Genomic DNA, 17863 nt, shown 5'->3' with positions numbered 1-17863 from the left:
TAGTACTCTTTTCCTATGAAATTTAGCTAAGGGTTGATAATGTGCTCTTGGCTGATTTACATCCTTTGATAAAATTTGTGTGAAATTTCTCACTCACAAGTTGCAAGGGCAAAGAACTTCATGCTGCAGCACGAAAATATTAAAGGGCTCTCTGGCGCAAGTTGGAGATTCTCTTTATATTTCCTATGCAATGAACTTCTGTGTGTTGTTGTACCGGAGGAAACAAGCCTCAACAGACTCCTGAAACTTAGCTCTATGGCTATCAATTCATAGGAGTTCTATTTGTCATCACAGACTGAGCGTTAAGGAGAGCAACATCGAGTCAAACCTAAGATAAGTGCGAGTTTTGAATCTCAATAAATATAAACAATAAAAGGAGGTTTTTTTAAGCCTGTGATGACAGAACTCCTATGAATTGATAGCCATAGAGCTAAGTTTCAGGAGTCTGTTGAGGCTTTTTTCCTCCGGTACAACAACACATAAAAGTTCATTGCATAGGAAATATATAGAGATATACTGAGTAACTGATCCTATGCTACGCTATATCTAAGTGACCAAGTTGGAGATTCCCCATCTCCCTTCCCTGGGATGCACTCCCTTATTTGACACTGACCCTTGAGGTATCACCATGAGACTATTTTTAGGGGTCTGCCAGCAGCTGGTACATCTATGGGGCAGGATCTAGTGGGAATAGTTTCCAACCCTGGACCTCTTGGGATGAGGACTGGACTGACATGACTTACCCCCCTTATTGTTACACTTTGATGGGGTGAGATGCCATTGGGCTTACAGGACCACCGTAGAGTTAAGGTCCCCCAGGGGAAAAGGGATCTGGGTTCTCCAATTTAGGCTGGAGGTTGTGCAAAGACCACTTATTTGGCAGCTTGGAAAAGATAACTGCATATATATTGTTGTTCAGTGACAGTGGGCCATCAAAGCCTTTTTGCTTGCATTTGTTAGCATTCTTATGCCTTAATAATAAGCTGCTTTGCATGATTTTATGTTGGAGCTGCTCATTAGTGTCAAATTTACATAAATGCTCACATGAAGCAGACATATAATATATTACACAAGTTCAGAAGGGTTGGAAATAATTGCATGAGGTTATTTTCTACCTCTTCCGCCCCACCCTCTTCCTTCTGCTTCCACATCCCTATCACTGCTAGACTGATTCTTAGTGATTCTGATGTGTATTTCATTTTTTTTCTTGTAAATTCTACTGGCAAATATAGTGACTGAACTGTATAGTTTTCTTAATGGTAGTTACGTATATTCCCCCCACTGGTGGAGAAGCATGACGATACCTGTTGCCATGGGGCAGTAGCACCCTATGGTTAAATTGTAAAATCTATCCTTTGAAATCTGTTGACAGTAATATCCTACGGTTAGATATATTATCACATTTGTTTCATTTTATAATTCTTTCCAAGGAATGTTTGGGTGCCACTCCATTCAAAATTCCTTCCCCTCCTCCAGGTCAACACTTTTGTTTTTGACTACTTTTTTCCTGTTTCCTCTCTATGATTTCTTCTGTTCTCTATGCTACTGATTATCTGTGCTCCTTTTCCTTCCTCCCCAGATACTACTGCTTGTCATCCGTTGCTCTCTTGGTTTCAGTCCTTTTTTTCTTTTCTTCCCTAACCTTTGCTTATCCTTTAAACTTGCCCCTTGCCCTCAGTTTGGATAACTTGCATGATGTTTCTCATTCCTCTCTTCCACTCCCTATTTTTGTCATTAGGTTCTTTCAGTGCTAGGAAATGTTGAGAATTGAAGCAGTGTATTTGATGTCTGAACCCATGGATCAATCATCTGCTAGAGTGCCTGGCTTCCCTCAAAAATCCAAGAATTGCTATCACAGTATTTTATAAGTGCCACTATCCTGAAAAAATTTACTGAACTCTGAGTCATCGTGAGATATTAGGCTACTCTTAAGTTTCTCCTAATATGTGCTGTTCTCATGGAATCTGTAGTGTTAGTGTCAGTGCCGTGTTTGTGTCGTTTCTGGAAAGAGAAGTTCTTCAGTTGAATATTTCTGGGAGATTTGCACATATTACAGATATAGTGTGATGCTAATTCTATGCCCTTTTGCTGTGGGTCATCTATGCTTGTCACATGTGTTTATGAATCCAGTGGTAGAGGGGGTGTCCAGTCTGTAGCCCATGGGCCAAATATGGCCCGCCTCTACTTGGGATGCAACTCTCTTGAGCTTTTTAGCAAAATTGAAAATTTTTAACCTAATTAGCTAGCACCCATTATTTTGAATATCAACAGAGCTATTTAGTAGATATAAGGCCACAAGGCATTTTCACATTTGATGAGTATAAGTCATGCTATAACTGACTAAAATATTCATGTGGCCCACTCACACATGGATTTCTGGTCATATGGCCCACATAACTTGGACTTTAGAGGCTCACTGTTGAAGGAACGTGGATATTCGTACACTAGTGTTTCTCCATTAAGTGTGATGTGATGCTGTTCCATGCAATGCTGCTTCCATTAGTTTTGTAATGAAATGTGTTTCTTATATTATTCCCCAATTTGCATCCCTCTAGTTTGGTATGAGTGCCCCATTGCTGTAGTTTTGCTTTCCTTCAATGTGATAATGAATAGTTCGCATACAATACCACTACACCAATATCACTTGCTGCTTAATCTTTGACTTGCTCATTTAAAAGTACTATCACTTTCAGGATGTTGTCATATTATTGCTGATTGGCTTCTGGACTTCTTAGATATTAAAAATGATCTAATAGCAGACAGGTTGTTTTTTCTTTATGATTGATTACATGAATAAGGAACACATTTATAGATTTGCCTCTTATATGTTGACAGCATTAAGGATCTGTGTGATGTTGATCTGTACAATCAAGATGCTCGACATTATCATGCTAGAATCGGATCTATCTTGTCTGCCTGCAAGCAGCTCCATAAAGCTGGCCTACTGAATTCAGTATTGCAGTCTCAGGTGACATATGCTCATATCCTAAGAGGCGGTATGCTAAAAAAAAGTTTAACAATTTATGTTGAAGATAAAAGGGAAATGTACTGTAGATGTTTACCTCAAACTCATTTCATTGAATGAATTGACTGAGGGTATTACTTTTAGGGAATAATTTTATAACAAGGTGCCTGTGAGAAGCACAAATAGGTAGTTTTTAAAAATCTATTTTCGAAAGTTAACTAGATGCTTATGTGCTTCTGTAGAGTAAATTCTGAGACCAGTCACAAATGCACACAAATGTGAACATACAAATTTGTATTTTATAAATTATGCATGTATATTGAAGTTTCACCCGTGCTTTGCCCTGACTGTACCCCTTTGTGCATCTATGCACAGATTCGTCAAAGTATGTAAACGTTTGCACTGTGCCTACTTTTTATACATGTATAAGGCCATGCAGTTTTATAAACAGCCCTTTTCTTTGAAAAACATGCTTTGTTAGCCCATATGCATATACAACTGAAAGAAATCCTAAAAGAAAGGACTTATGTATTCTAATGTCTATACCAAGCTTACCAATCACTTCAGTGAGCAAAGCAACATTTCTGAAGTTTAAATTCTTCCAGTTATGTAATTGTGTATTTTAATACATAGAAAGGGGATCATTTTAGAAAGTGTCTTGTTTGCCGTGATTCTATACTCCTGATATGTGCTTTTTTTTCTCTCCATTCCAGTGTTGTTGCTGCCAGTTTGACACTGCTGCTCAGACCTCCACGGTTCCGCTGATCCTGCCCATTGTTAGGCAGTGTATGCAAGTCTCTCTAATGAATATTCATTGTGGATATTCTGAAAACCTGACTGGCTTGGGTGCCGCCAGGACCAGGATTGAGAACCACTGCCCTTTTGATAGACAACTCCATTCCTTCGTTTATGACCTTGGTTTTGTCCAGCATGTCCTTTCTCCCACACATTCTGTTGGTCATGTCCTTAATCTGGTGCTCACTCAGCAGTCTGATCCTTTATCACTTTCTTGTTTCTTTTTCACTTCCCTTCCCTGGACAGACCATCTGCTCCTTGCTTTTACTTTATTGGTTTCTGCTTCTGTCATACCCTCAGCCCCTTTCACCCCTACATCCCTTCCGGATTTTCATTCCTGTGATCCAACCTGTCTTCTTCCTCTCTTCACTAGTTTTTCTGCTGATTTTCCTTCTCTTCCGCTGCTGTCTTAAGCCTCTGGAGTTCTTCTTTCAGAAACAGTGTCCTGTCTTGTCCCCAATAGGTTGGTATCACATCGTATCATCCTAATAGGAAACCTTGGTATTATGGTAACTTTCACTCAAAATGTCAACTTCATGCACTTGAACACTGTTGGTGGAAGTCCAAGGCTCCTACTGATCTCCTTGCTTATCGCACCCTACTTTCTCAATATCGTTCCTCACTAAGAGACTCTTGCCAAGCTCACTACACCTACAGTGGGGGAAATAAGTATTTGATCCCTTGCTGATTTTGTAAGTTTGCCCACTGACAAAGACATGAGCAGCCCATAATTGAAGGGTAGGTTATTGGTAACAGTGAGAGATAGCACATCACAAATTAAATCCGGAAAATCACATTGTGGAAAGTATATGAATTTATTTGCATTCTGCAGAGGGAAATAAGTATTTGATCCCTCTGGCAAACAAGACCTAATACTTGGTGGCAAAACCCTTGTTGGCAAGCACAGCGGTCAGATGTCTTCTGTAGTTGATGATGAGGTTTGCACACATGTCAGGAGGAATTTTGGTCCACTCCTCTTTGCAGATCATCTCTAAATCATTAAGAGTTCTGGGCTGTCGCTTGGCAACTCGCAGCTTCAGCTCCCTCCATAAGTTTTCAATGGGATTAAGGTCTGGTGACTGGCTAGGCCACTCCATGACCCTAATGTGCTTCTTCCTGAGCCACTCCTTTGTTGCCTTGGCTGTATGTTTTGGGTCATTGTCGTGCTGGAAGACCCAGCCACGACCCATTTTTAAGGCCCTGGCGGAGGGAAGGAGGTTGTCACTCAGAATTGTACGGTACATGGCCCCATCCATTCTCCCATTGATGCGGTGAAGTAGTCCTGTGCCCTTAGCAGAGAAACACCCCCAAAACATAACATTTCCACCTCCATGCTTGACAGTGGGGACGGTGTTCTTTGGGTCATAGGCAGCATTTCTCTTCCTCCAAACACGGCGAGTTGAGTTCATGCCAAAGAGCTCAATTTTTGTCTCATCTGACCACAGCACCTTCTCCCAATCACTCTCGGCATCATCCAGGTGTTCACTGGCAAACTTCAGACGGGCCGTCACATGTGCCTTCCGGAGCAGGGGGACCTTGCGGGCACTGCAGGATTGCAATCCGTTATGTCGTAATGTGTTACCAATGGTTTTCGTGGTGACAGTGGTCCCAGCTGCCTTGAGATCATTGACAAGTTCCCCCCTTGTAGTTGTAGGCTGATTTCTAACCTTCCTCATGATCAAGGATACCCCACGAGGTGAGATTTTGCGTGGAGCCCCAGATCTTTGTCGATTGACAGTCATTTTGTACTTCTTCCATTTTCTTACTATGGCACCAACAGTTGTCTCCTTCTCGCCCAGCGTCTTACTGATGGTTTTGTAGCCCATTCCAGCCTTGTGCAGGTATATGATCTTGTCCCTGACATCCTTAGACAGCTCCTTGCTCTTGGCCATTTTGTAGAGGTTAGAGTCTGACTGATTCACTGAGTCTGTGGACAGGTGTCTTTCATACAGGTGACCATTGCCGACAGCTGTCTGTCATGCAGGTAACGAGTTGATTTGGAGCATCTACCTGGTCTGTAGGGGCCAGATCTCTTACTGGTTGGTGGGGGATCAAATACTTATTTCCCTCTGCAGAATGCAAATAAATTCATATACTTTCCACAATGTGATTTTCCGGATTTAATTTGTGATGTGCTATCTCTCACTGTTACCAATAACCTACCCTTCAATTATGGGCTGCTCATGTCTTTGTCAGTGGGCAAACTTACAAAATCAGCAAGGGATCAAATACTTATTTCCCCCACTGTAGCTCATTCATAACATTCCCAATTGTCCTAGGCAGCTTTTCTTTTTAGTGTCTCTGGTCTTTCTGGTTCCCCTCTTCTCCCCCTTTCCCTTTTGGCCCAAGACTTTGCAGAGTTGTTTGCCTCCAAAGTCTCTTCCCTTCTGGTTTCTTTTCTCTCTTTCCCTATTGTAACTTGCTGTCCCTCTTGAGCGTGCTGTTCACCACCACTACCTTGATTTTCTCTCCTCACGTGCTATTCTTGACCCACTACAATCTGGTTTTCGCCCTCTCCACTCAACCGAAACTGTGCTTACTAAAGTCTCCAATGACCTATTACTGGCTAAATCCAGAGGTCTCTATTCCATCCTCATTCTTCTTGATCTTTCCGCTGCTTTTGACGCTGCCGATCACAGCATACTCCTTGATACCCTGTCCTCACTTGAATTCCAGGGTTCTGTCCTTTCCTGGTTCTCTTCCTACCTCTCCCTCCGCACCTTCAGTGTTCACTCTGGTGGATCCTCTTCTACTTCTATCCCCTCTGCCTGTCGGCGTACCTCAGGGTTCTGTTCTTGGTCCCCTCCTCTTTTCTATCTACACTTCTTCCCTTGGTTCATTAATCTCATCCCATGGCTTTTCCTACCATCTCTATGCTGATTACTCCCAAATCTACCTTTCTACCCCTGATATCTCACCTTGCATCCAAACCAAAGTTTCAGCGTGCTTGTCTGACATTGCTGTCTGGATGTCTCAACACCACCTGAAATTAAACATGACCAAAACCGAGCTTCTCATTTTTCCCCCCAAACCCACCTCCGCACTCCCCCCCCCCCCCCCCCGTTTTCTATTTCTGTTCATGGCTCTCTCATTCTCCCTGTCTCCTCAGCTCGAAACCTTGGGGTCATCTTTGACTCTTCTCTCTCCTTCTCTGCTCATATCCAGCAGATCGCCAAGACCTGTCGTTTCTTTCTTTACAACATCTGTAAAATCTGCCCCTTTCTTTCCGAGCACTCTACCAAAACCCTCATCCACACCCTTGTCACCTCTCGTTTTGAGTACTGCAATCTGCTTCTTGCTGGCCTCCCACTTAGTCACCTCTCCCCTCTCCAATCGGTTCAAAACTCTGCTGCCCGTCTCGTCTTCCGCCAGGGTCGCTTTACTCATTCTACCCCTCTCCTCAAGTCGCTTCACTGGCTCCCTATCTGTTTTCGCATCCTGTTCAAACTTCTTCTACTTATCTATAAATGTACTCACTCTGCTGCTCCCCAGTATCTCTCCACACTTGTCCTTCCCTACACCCCTTCCCATGCACTCCACTCCATGGATAAATCCTTCTTATCTGTTCCCTACTCTACTACTGCCAACTCCAGACTTCGCGCCTTCTGTCTCGCTGCACCCTACACCTGGAATAAACTTCCTGAGCCCCTACGTCTTGCCCCATCCTTGGCCACCTTTAAATCTAGACTGAAAGCCCCACCTCTTTAACATTGCTTTTGACTCGTAACCACTTGTAACCACTCGCCTCCACCTACCCTCCTCTCCTCCTTCCTGTACACATTAATTGATTTGATTTGCTTACTTTTTTTTTTGTCTATTAGATTGTAAGCGCTTTGAGCAGGGACTGTCTTTTTTTCTATGTTTGTGCAGCGCTGCGTACGCCTTGTAGCGCTATAGAAATGCTAAATAGTAGTAGTAGTAGTCCCTCTCCCCTGTCTCCTTCCCCACAGGATCCTGAGCCATTGTCATCCACCTGGTCATATTTTCCCATTTCCTCTGGTGTTCTTCGAGAAGATATTTGGATCTGTTAAGAAGACAACTTGCTCCTTAGACCCAATACCTTCCCCTTGGCTTCTTGAGACCAAACATGGTCTCAGTTCTCTTGCCTCTGCTATGATTGTTAATAACCTCTCAACTGGTTCCAGTCCCTTGCACCTGTTTCCATTCCCTCTCACAAGATAACAGCTTTGATCCTTCCTGTTCTGAAGAACAAATCCTTAGATAATTTCCTTCTCTCTAATTACCACCCTGTCTCAAACTTACCTTTTTTTTAGCTAAACTATTGGAGTGATTTGTCCTGTTACAACTCACACAACATGTTGAAGCCTCTAATGTTCTTCATTCTTTCCAATCAGGTGTCCGGAAAGATCTCTTATCAGAAACTATTATTGCTTCCCTTTTGAATGACTGTTACTCTAACTTGGACCGTAGCAATTCACTTCTATTGGTGTCCTTGGATCTTTATGCTGCTTTTGACCTCATTAGTCACTTTCTCTCTAGGCTTGGCTCTTTGGGTATTTCTGAGACTGCACTCCCATGATTCAACTCCTTCCTTTCTGGTAGGGCTTTTCTTGTCTCTTCCTTCTTCCTCATTCACTAAATTTCCTTTGTCTTGTGTTCCCCAAGGTTTTGTCCTGTCCCCATTACTTCTTAACATATTTTAATCCTCTTGCCACACTAATCCAAGAATCCCAGACCCATTGCTATATCTATACGGATGATATCTTATTGGTCTTGTCTCAAATACCAGTCATCCCCTACTTAACTGTGCTTCAGTTATGCCTGATGAAGGTTGATGGCCGGCTTTCCACTCATTTAGTTTTAAATCCTCAAAACGGTGGCCCAGTGGATCACTTGTTATCAGGCCTTTCCAGCTGTTGCACCTTCCCTGTGTGAGGGGCCACCATTCAACTGGTTGACACCATTAAGTATTTAGAGGTTCATATTGACACTGCCATCTCCTTTCGTTCCAAAATTTCAGCAGTTACAAAATCTTGCTTCTACCCCCAAGTTGATGACAACAGCTGTGCGACTCTTCTTTATGCATTAGTTACATCCAAATTAGATTACTTTAATATCATGTACACCGGCCTCCTGTCTATTGCTCTTAGAAAACGTCAAACAGTTTAGAATACAGCTATACAGCTCACTCATGCCTGTCGTTTTTATGTAACTCCCCTCCTGAAGCAACACCACTGGCTCCCTGTCAAATGCCGTATGGACCACAAGATTCTCAAGTTGACTTCCAAAACTGTTCACCACGGCACCCCTTCTTACCTTCGTGTTTTATTATTCCCTATAGGCCTTCCCGTTCCCTTCGATCCTCTGACTGTCACCATCTCACCACTTCCCCTTTTTATTTAACTAGACAAATCCACTCACCGTTTCACTTTCTTCTCTGTCTTTTCTCTGTAATTCCTTTCCTACTGATATTTGCACAGAATTATCCTACCTTTGGTTTTGGAGTCTTTTGACGCCCTACTTATTCTCTCGAGCATTCGCCGTGGACACCTGAGCTCTGGGTCATTTTCTGGCAGCTGCAACCATCCTTTTTTTGGTTTTTGTCTTGACTTTGTTTCTATCTTCGCTGTCGTCTTTCTATTTCAGTTTTATTGTGCCCTGAAAGGTGGTATATAAGAACTTCAATAAACATAAACATTGCATCCATAGCAGGAATAGCAACTCTGGAATATTACAATGTACGTTAACTTCCAGTTTATATAGAAGTATATTCAACATGTGTAAAGATGTTGTTAAATTTCAGAATTGTGAGGGGTAACATAAGGTGCTGCTGTAGTATGAAAAGAAATGAAAAGAACACATTGAGAATTCCAGAGAGAGATTTATTTATTTAACAGATTTATATCCTGCGTGGTCTAAACAATGCTCAGTGGATGACAAATAAAACATAAGCAATAAAATAAAACCAGAATAAAACATACATAATCATATTTTATCAGTAAAACATACATAATCATACTTTATCAATCAAGCATTTACATAATACACTATTTCCCTCCCTTAACATAAATATTCATCTTCTCCTATTGTCAAATTCTCTTCTAATCAGTATAAAACTCCTCCATAAGCTGTTTTGAAGGCGAGACTGTTTAACTGCACAATGCATGTATCTTGTGCTCCTTGTTAGTCTTCTATATTAGATATTGACATTTATTATAAGTTCACATTATTCTTTAGACTGCAGGTCTGCAGTTCACAGTTGGCTCAAAGCTTCTTTCAGTTGTATACAAAGGCATTGCACCAGGAGATGAAAGGAAATCACTTCCATCACTTGACATTAGCAGTAAGCGACTTGCTGATGGACTGCTTCAGTTGGCCTTTGATTTAGGAGGACAGGTAAGAAGGCATTTGAATAGGACGGTTTCATCCATATTTTCTATTTGATGTAGGTAGACTTACATTGTAGCTCTGCTAGAAGTGTACTTCAGTTCTTGGGTATTAGATTCTGAATGTCTTGTCTTTAGGTTGCAAACTGGTGAAAAGATCAAATAGTTAAGGGGTGGTTGGAAATGATCAAAGCTGCTGATTTTTTTTTTTTAATTATTATTATTTAGTTTCACTTTCAATAAAATTCTTTTTATAAGAATGAAAAACTGTCTCAGCCTTTGCTTTACTCATCTAGTTGATCTCATATGTGAGGCTGAATTCAGTTAAATAGTAAACCCTAGAAGAGATGATCTTGAGATTAGAGAAAGTGGGGGAATTTTTTTTTTATTTTGAATCTTTAAGTGGCAGAATCTTTAATCTTACTTATGGCAGAATCTAATTTTGGGATCAGCGTCATGTTTTTTCAGTGCTAGCCAGCTTGATGACAGCTCTGGAAGGTAATTTGAGATTTTGGGAAGATAAGAGAACACTTATGATATGTGTAGTATTATTATTATTATTAGCATTTGTATAGCGCTACCAGACACACGCAGCGCTGAACACCTGACACAGAGAGACAGTCCCTGCTCAATAGAGCTTACAATCTAAAAATAATACAGACAGACAAGACAAAAAAAGGGGGCGAGGGAAGTACTGGGTGAGAAGGAACAAGGGGGGAGGGCAAATGAGTAGTGGCTAGGGGCCAAAAGCAGTGGTGAAAAGGTGGGTTTTAGTAAAGGTTGTAGTAGACAACATTTCACCTTCTGTGGATCTTTGCTTTAGCTGGCACTGAGTAAGTAGCGTTTGTTGAGTTGGAATATTGAAGAATTTGATCTGAAGCCACAGATGCTTATGAAGATTTGTATCCAGACAATGGTCTAGCCAAACATGGAAAAGTAGACCCTCTGTTTAGTTTTACTGTTTACTGTGTATGGAACTTGTTGACTGATTATGCTATTACAGTGTGTCCCCCTATGCCTGAATAACCTGCCAGCTGCGGTAGCGGCAACCAGAACTGTTACAAAACTAAACATGCTTGAGAGAAACACAGAGTGCAGTAGTATGGGCAGGCAGGGTAAGGGGTTGAAGAAATGAGGGAGGAAGCTTGATTGTAAGTTGAGTCATTATTATTATTACATTCGTACCCGGCGCTTTCCCACTCAAAGGTTCAATGCGGCTCACATAGTAATATGGATTACAGGGTATTGATGAGAAAATAAAAGTTAAATATAAGAATAACAAAAGTGATAGGTAGGTAGAGAAGGACAGGGGTGAAGGAGTAGGAGAGGGGTAAGCAAGGGTAGAAGAGGCAGAAGGGGGATGGGTACAGGATAAGCAAATGGAAATTTTGGTTGGAAAGATAAACACAAGCTAAGGTCAATGTCGTCGTCTCCTGGATATTTATTTATTTATTGCATTTGTATCAGTCATGAGTAGAGAGGTGTGGTAGCCGTGTTAGTCCACTCTTAAAGGTTTATCAATAGAAATCAAACAAAATAAAACATGGAAAAGAAAATGAGATACCTTTTTTATTGGACATAACTTAATACATTTCTTGATTTAGCTTTCAAAGGTTGCCCTTCTTCGTCAGATCGGAAATAAGCAAATGTGGTAGCAGATAGTATATATAAGAGAAACATCAAAGCATTACTTTGACAGTCTGACAGAGTGAGAGGGTGGGGGTATGCATGCACCTACCAACACCCATCCTGTTAGAATATCAATGAAATGCTTTGATGTCCCCATGCATACCCCCACCCTCCCACTCTGTCAGACTGTCAAAGAAATCAAGAAATGTATTAAGTTATGTCCAATAAAAAAGGTATCATCTTGTTTTCTTTTCCATGTTTTATTTTGTTTGATTTCTATTGATAACCTATCAGTCATGAGGAATTTGAGCGTAAGAGGAGATATCAACCAGTGGTCAAAGTGGCAGTGCAGTGTATTGGGCTCCAGAAATGCTGGATAACTTCCAGAAGGTTATACTTACAACTCTAACAGTAGCAGTAAGACTTTAACAAGCTTCTGAGAAGGCTGAGATAACCTATGCTAGTCATGATACAAACATCAATATGCACAGGTTAGCCTGATGGTAGAGACAAGTCTTATCAGTTTTGGTGGTAGTTTAGATTATCAGAAAGCATCAGTGGCAAGATAATTTAGTTTGAAACTTAAAAGAGCATAAAAGATGGTGACAAAATTAGGAATAGCCAACAGAGAGGTGGTGGAGGCCAGCATAGTAATAGAATTTAAACCTGCATGGGACAAAGTTAAGAACAGGCTTGAGAGATTGGTTTAAAAAAATACGTCGAGTTGATTTTGTTGACACATACTCGTTTACTCAAATTGATGAGAATATGAGGCATACTGGATAGATTTTTGCATCCTTATCTGTCAACTTCTACTTTGTTTCCACAGTGTGATGAACTGGTCAGTCTCTTGTTAAATACAGTGAAATTGTCTGTGCCGCTTTCGGGGACATCGCAGAGAAATATAATCAGTTTCTCCCACGGAGAATATTTCTACAGTCTGTTCTCAGAAACCATCAATACAGAATTGCTGAAAAACTTAAACACTGCTATACTGCAGCTCATGAAATCTTCTGTTGACAACCCCAGAATGGTATTTATTTTTTATCAACAGCCATTGGTACAGCAAAAGCTTATATATATATATATATATCTATATATCTATCTATCTATCTATCTATCTATCTATCTATATATATATATATATATATATATATATATATATATATATATATATATATATATAGAGAGAGAGAGAGAGAGAGAGAGAGATATATATATATATATATATAGAGATATATATATATATATATAGAGAGAGAGAGAGAGAGAGAGAGAGAGAGAGAGAGAGAGAGAGAGAGAGATATATATATATATATATATATATATATATATAATCACAAGGATGTTATTTTAATTTAAACAAATCAGGCCATTTCTTCACTTTGAATAGTTTAATTTCATTTATTAGGCAATCTGTAAATCTATGTTAGAACAAATACAGTGAAATCTGATCAATTGTGAATATGGCAGGCTTTCCTTTAGTCGAGAAGAATAACTACTGTCAAACTTCAAAAGTGTATTCCTATCTGTTTGTGTACACTTTTAGTTCTGAAGGAGATGTATTCTTGGATAATAGCTTCATTTTATGCTCCCTAGTCCGTATATTATTGGAAAGAGTAAACAAGTGATTTGCTTCTACCCATTGCACTGCACTAAGTATTTTATTGACCTCCTATCATATCTCCCGTCAACCATCTCTTCTCCAAGCTGATCAGCCCTAGCCTCTTAGCCTTTCCTTATAGGGAAGTCGTCCCATCCCCTTTATCATTTTTCTCTCCCTTCTCTATACTTTTTCTTATCCACTATTTTTTTTTTTTTTTTTTTTTGAGATGCACTGACCAGAATTGCACACAATATTTGTGGAGCAGTCACACCATGGAGCAATACAAAGGCATTATAATAATCTGTATTGCTTTCCATTCCTTTCATAATAATTCCTAACATTCTATTTGCTTTCTTACCCACCACTACACACTTAGCAGAGGGTTACAACATATCATCAATGATGACACTTAGATCTTTTTCCTAGGTGGTAACTCTTAATGTGGTACTTTGCATCTTGTAGCTATAGTTTGGGTTCCTTTTTTCTAAATGCGTTATTTTCTACTTGCTCTCTTTTAAATGTCATCTGCAGTTTGGATGCCCAGTCTTGTAAGTTTTTGCATCCTCTTGTGATTTAACAAATTTGAATAACTTTGTCATTGGCAAATTTAATTACCTCACAAGTTAAAAAGCAGCGGTCCCAGCACAGACCCCTGGGAAACCCCACTGTCTACCCTTCTCCATTGAGTGCTTTTGTCTAGTTAAGATTGGAATGTAACTGAGTTTTAGAATCTGAAAGTTGTTTCAGCAAGCTTTTGAGGATAAGAGTTGATTAGTTGATGTGTGAGATATGTAATGCACCAATGATGTCCATAGATTTGCTTTTAGTGGCTTTTATTAAAAACACAAATACTGTGAGATCTAGAAACAATTTGTTTTTAGTATTTGCAGGTTTATTTATATATGTTTCTTGTAAAGCATTTTGCGCAAATCTTTGGCTTGGCAGCCTATTTTATTAAAAACCTTGGGTATTACCTGTATAACAGGTGCTCATTTTCAATGTATATAGACTTATAAAGTTACATAGCAATCTCTGCAACGTTGTAAGTCTATGTGCTTTGAAAGTGAGTCTCATAGTAATATAGCAGTTGACAGCAGTGTTCTGTCCTGGTTTTACAGCCTGCTTTACTAACATAGACTACTCAGTAATTACTGTGGGTTCTTTTGGATTTGTATTAGGTAAATGAGACTTTTATTAGAGGTTCTAAAATCTAAGATATATATATATATATATATAATGATTAAGCTATATACACAATGATTAGCTATATAACTGAAAAGAAACGATAATACCCATCTGTAGTTGAACAATACCTATCTATAAACAATCATCACTGGTCCCTATATCCAAGCAATGCTAGGAGTTCCTAGACCAGGAAAAGAAGCAATAAACAAGCATTATACATACATCCATCACTGGTTCTTAATCTCTACATCCAGGCTTTTTACATCAGCTAAGAGAAGCCCCTTTTTCAACGAAGCCGGAGTCTGACTAGGAGTCTGGTTCTATGCGGTGTGTCTACCCATAGATGAGCTTCCAGCTTCACTGCAAGAGGCCTCCCTTATTTATTAGGCTTAGAACTCATGTTCAGAGCTAAGGAAAATTACAGAATGCTTGAGAATTTCTCTGTTTTGGTAAACAAGCCATACTGTGGGAATGTGGTCACATGTTTCTCAGTCCAGGTAGCCAGTCTGAACTCGAAACATACTCCACCTCCCCCTTCACATACCAAATTAATTAGAGCTGTGTCTTATCTTCTACATTCCAACTTATTTTCACACAATCAAAGTTAAACAATCATTTTCAAAAATACAGACCCCGAGTGCACTGGTTTGTCAAGGGAGAGACCCCAAGTGCACTGGTCTGTCAAGGGAGAGACCCCGAGTGCACTGGTCTGTCAAGGCAGAGTTGAAAAACAATCTTTAAAATTCACTTTTATTACACAGCAGATAAATCCAAGCTTTTTTTTTTTCCTTTGAAGGTGGGTACGATTCTGAATGGAATGTTGGATCAGTGCTTTAGAGATCGCACTGTGAGGAAGCAGCAAGGTGTTAAGATGGTGATTGCAGTACTTCAGAACTGGAAAAAACTGGACAGTTGGTGGGATAAGAATTCTGCTCCTGAGAGTAAAATGGCAGTGCTGACCTTACTGGCTAAAGTTCTTCAGGTAATGCATTTGTTGTCTGGTGGTGCAAACTTTGCCTGGAGAATTGTAAAAATAAAATCTCTTTTTAGTGAAGGTAAAAACATGAAAAAAATTAAACAGTGTATGAAATGGACAGTGATGGCAATATAGTAAATAAGAACAGAATCTTATATATGCTGGACTGTACCTGTTTGTGTTTTTCTTTAATCATTTAGATTACAAAATAAAATCTAGCCTCCTCAACTTCCACATATCTAAAGTTTCAATTAAGACAGTCAACATAATAATTAGATAGAGGTGGATAACTTTGTAAAGCTAATATATGTTTACAGACAGCTCAGGTGTCTTCCATACCCCTACTGCCTACCTGCACCAAGTTGGAAAAAAGGCTTTTGTTCTAATTTGGCTTTCAGTGCCAACAAATTTAAATCATATTTTCAGGGAATGCGCTTTTAGAAACAGTTATGATTTCTCTTTCTTTGGTGAGATGATACTACTATGGTTTACTGTGGCTTTAAGGGCTTGCTGCTTATCGCAGTGAATAGTACAAAAACTTTAGTGTAACTAGGTAAAAGACAAAATTTGGAGAAATATGTATATGGCTGATGAAAAAAATGTATTATGGGGACTGGGATGTTTTTTCCACAGAGGAGGCCATAAGTGTTTTGTCTCAGGGTAAGAGTGCCCCATTTAGTGCTGTAGTGATGGTTGGAGAGAAGTGCATCAGAAGTGATGGCTGGCTGAAGTCTTGGTTTAGGGTAGTGATGGGAGCTTATGACAAAGAGCTCTGAGAAATGATATAGCTGGCCTCAAGATATCAAGAGCCATGTTTTTATTTTTTTAACTTAGTAGAATTGGACTGCAAATATAAATCTTCTATGATTTTACCCTTGAATCATCTGAAAAGGCCTATTAATGGCTCTTTCTAAAACCCTGTAAGATTTCTTTTCTGCAGTCTCCTTTCAAGTATTTTTAAGGATGTGCAGTAGACATTCGTTTTATGTTTATTTAGAATAACACATCTTTGCCAGTAAAAGGTTTTTTGTTTGTTTTTTTTAATTAGATGTGTCAACTGACATCAAACTATCCTCATTTGTCAAAATGAACTATGTAAGACTTAAGCCAGTTAAAGTTCTTGGTTTAAAAAAAAAAAATCCATCACTACTCCTAAAAGTTGATACAGGAGTAGCGATGGATTTTGATGATGATCCTTGAGCCAGCAACTTCCAGTTAGCAAATCTGAGTTACAAATAACACTTAATATTGTCTTTCTAGAGGCTCTGTACCACTTGGGTAAAACTATTACATTCTTGAAGGATATATTTGTAAATCAGGTAAGTGGCATAGTTGAGACAAATTTAGGGCCCTATATACTAAGGCGCGCTAGCATTTTTAACGCGTGCACAAAATTAACTTTCGTTGTGTAGGTGCCCATAGGAATATTGTGGGCGCCTACACAGAGTGCAGTAATGGTTAGTGAGCACTAAATACGCTAAGTAAACAGGGCCCTTAGTTAACAGGCAGCTGTGAATGTATGGAACAACAATCCAGCATAGCAGAGAGTATTAAAACATTCACTTTGCCATTTTCCCTTTTGAGTTACCATGCCTAGAAAGGTGGCAAGAGGGCTGTCTGTTTGGCTGAAACTGAATCAGTGTTTAAAACTTTCAGTTGTTTGTAGACTACTATCCTGCTTATAATTGAAAGAGAAAAACGCCTATATTGCGACCCAAATTGGGAGATGGGCGTCTTTCTCCCATGGGTGCCCAAATCGGTATAATCGAAAGGTGATTTTGGGCGTTTCCAACTGCAATCTGTCGCGGAAACAGGTAAAGTTGACGAGGGCGTGTCGGAGGCATGGTGAAGGCGGAACTGGGGCGTGGTTATCGGCCGAGGAGAGATGGGCGTCTTTAGCTGATAATCGAAAAAAAAAGACGTTTTTACCGCGATTTTGGGTCACTTTTTTTGGACCCTTTTTTTTTCACAAACCAGTCCCAAAAAAGTGCCCCAACTGCCCAGATGACCACCGGAGGGAATCGGAGATGACCTCCCCGGACTCCCACAGTGGTCACTAACCCCCTCCCACCAAAAAAGCCCACTTTAATAACTTTTTTTCCAGCCTCTATGCCAGCCTCAAATGCCGTACCCACCTCTATGACAGCAGAATGTGTTCTATCCTGTGACAGCCTTTCCCTGGTTCTGATGTGGCTCTTGGGTGAGTGTGACAACGTTTCTGTTATGCGCATGCAGAGTCACATCAGCAATGCATTGTGGTGGGTGTAGGGTATTGGGCTCCATGATTCCACTAGCTTGTGGCAAATGCTCACGATGTTGGTAGTTGGTAGGCTCTACTCCCATGGTGCTTTTCCCCCTGC

At 40.1% G+C, this 17863-nt stretch overlaps 1 protein-coding gene across 1 annotated transcript in view; it reads left to right on the top strand.

Annotated features, from left to right (window-relative positions):
- PRKDC (protein kinase, DNA-activated, catalytic subunit) overlaps positions 1-17863 on the top strand; it is a 490177-nt gene that overhangs the window by 145525 nt on the left and 326789 nt on the right. Inside the window, exons 34-37 of the mRNA XM_030214157.1 lie at positions 2836-2968; positions 9959-10117; positions 12566-12769; positions 15324-15509. Of these exons, the coding sequence (XP_030070017.1) occupies positions 2836-2968; positions 9959-10117; positions 12566-12769; positions 15324-15509 (682 nt within the window). The remainder of the gene's footprint in view (positions 1-2835; positions 2969-9958; positions 10118-12565; positions 12770-15323; positions 15510-17863) is intronic.

This window comes from Microcaecilia unicolor, chromosome 1, assembly GCF_901765095.1.
Source record: "Microcaecilia unicolor chromosome 1, aMicUni1.1, whole genome shotgun sequence".
Taxonomy (NCBI): Eukaryota; Metazoa; Chordata; class Amphibia; order Gymnophiona; family Siphonopidae; genus Microcaecilia; species Microcaecilia unicolor.
The sequence above is the reverse complement of the archived record's forward strand: the minus strand, read 5'-3'. Positions and strand labels throughout refer to the sequence as shown.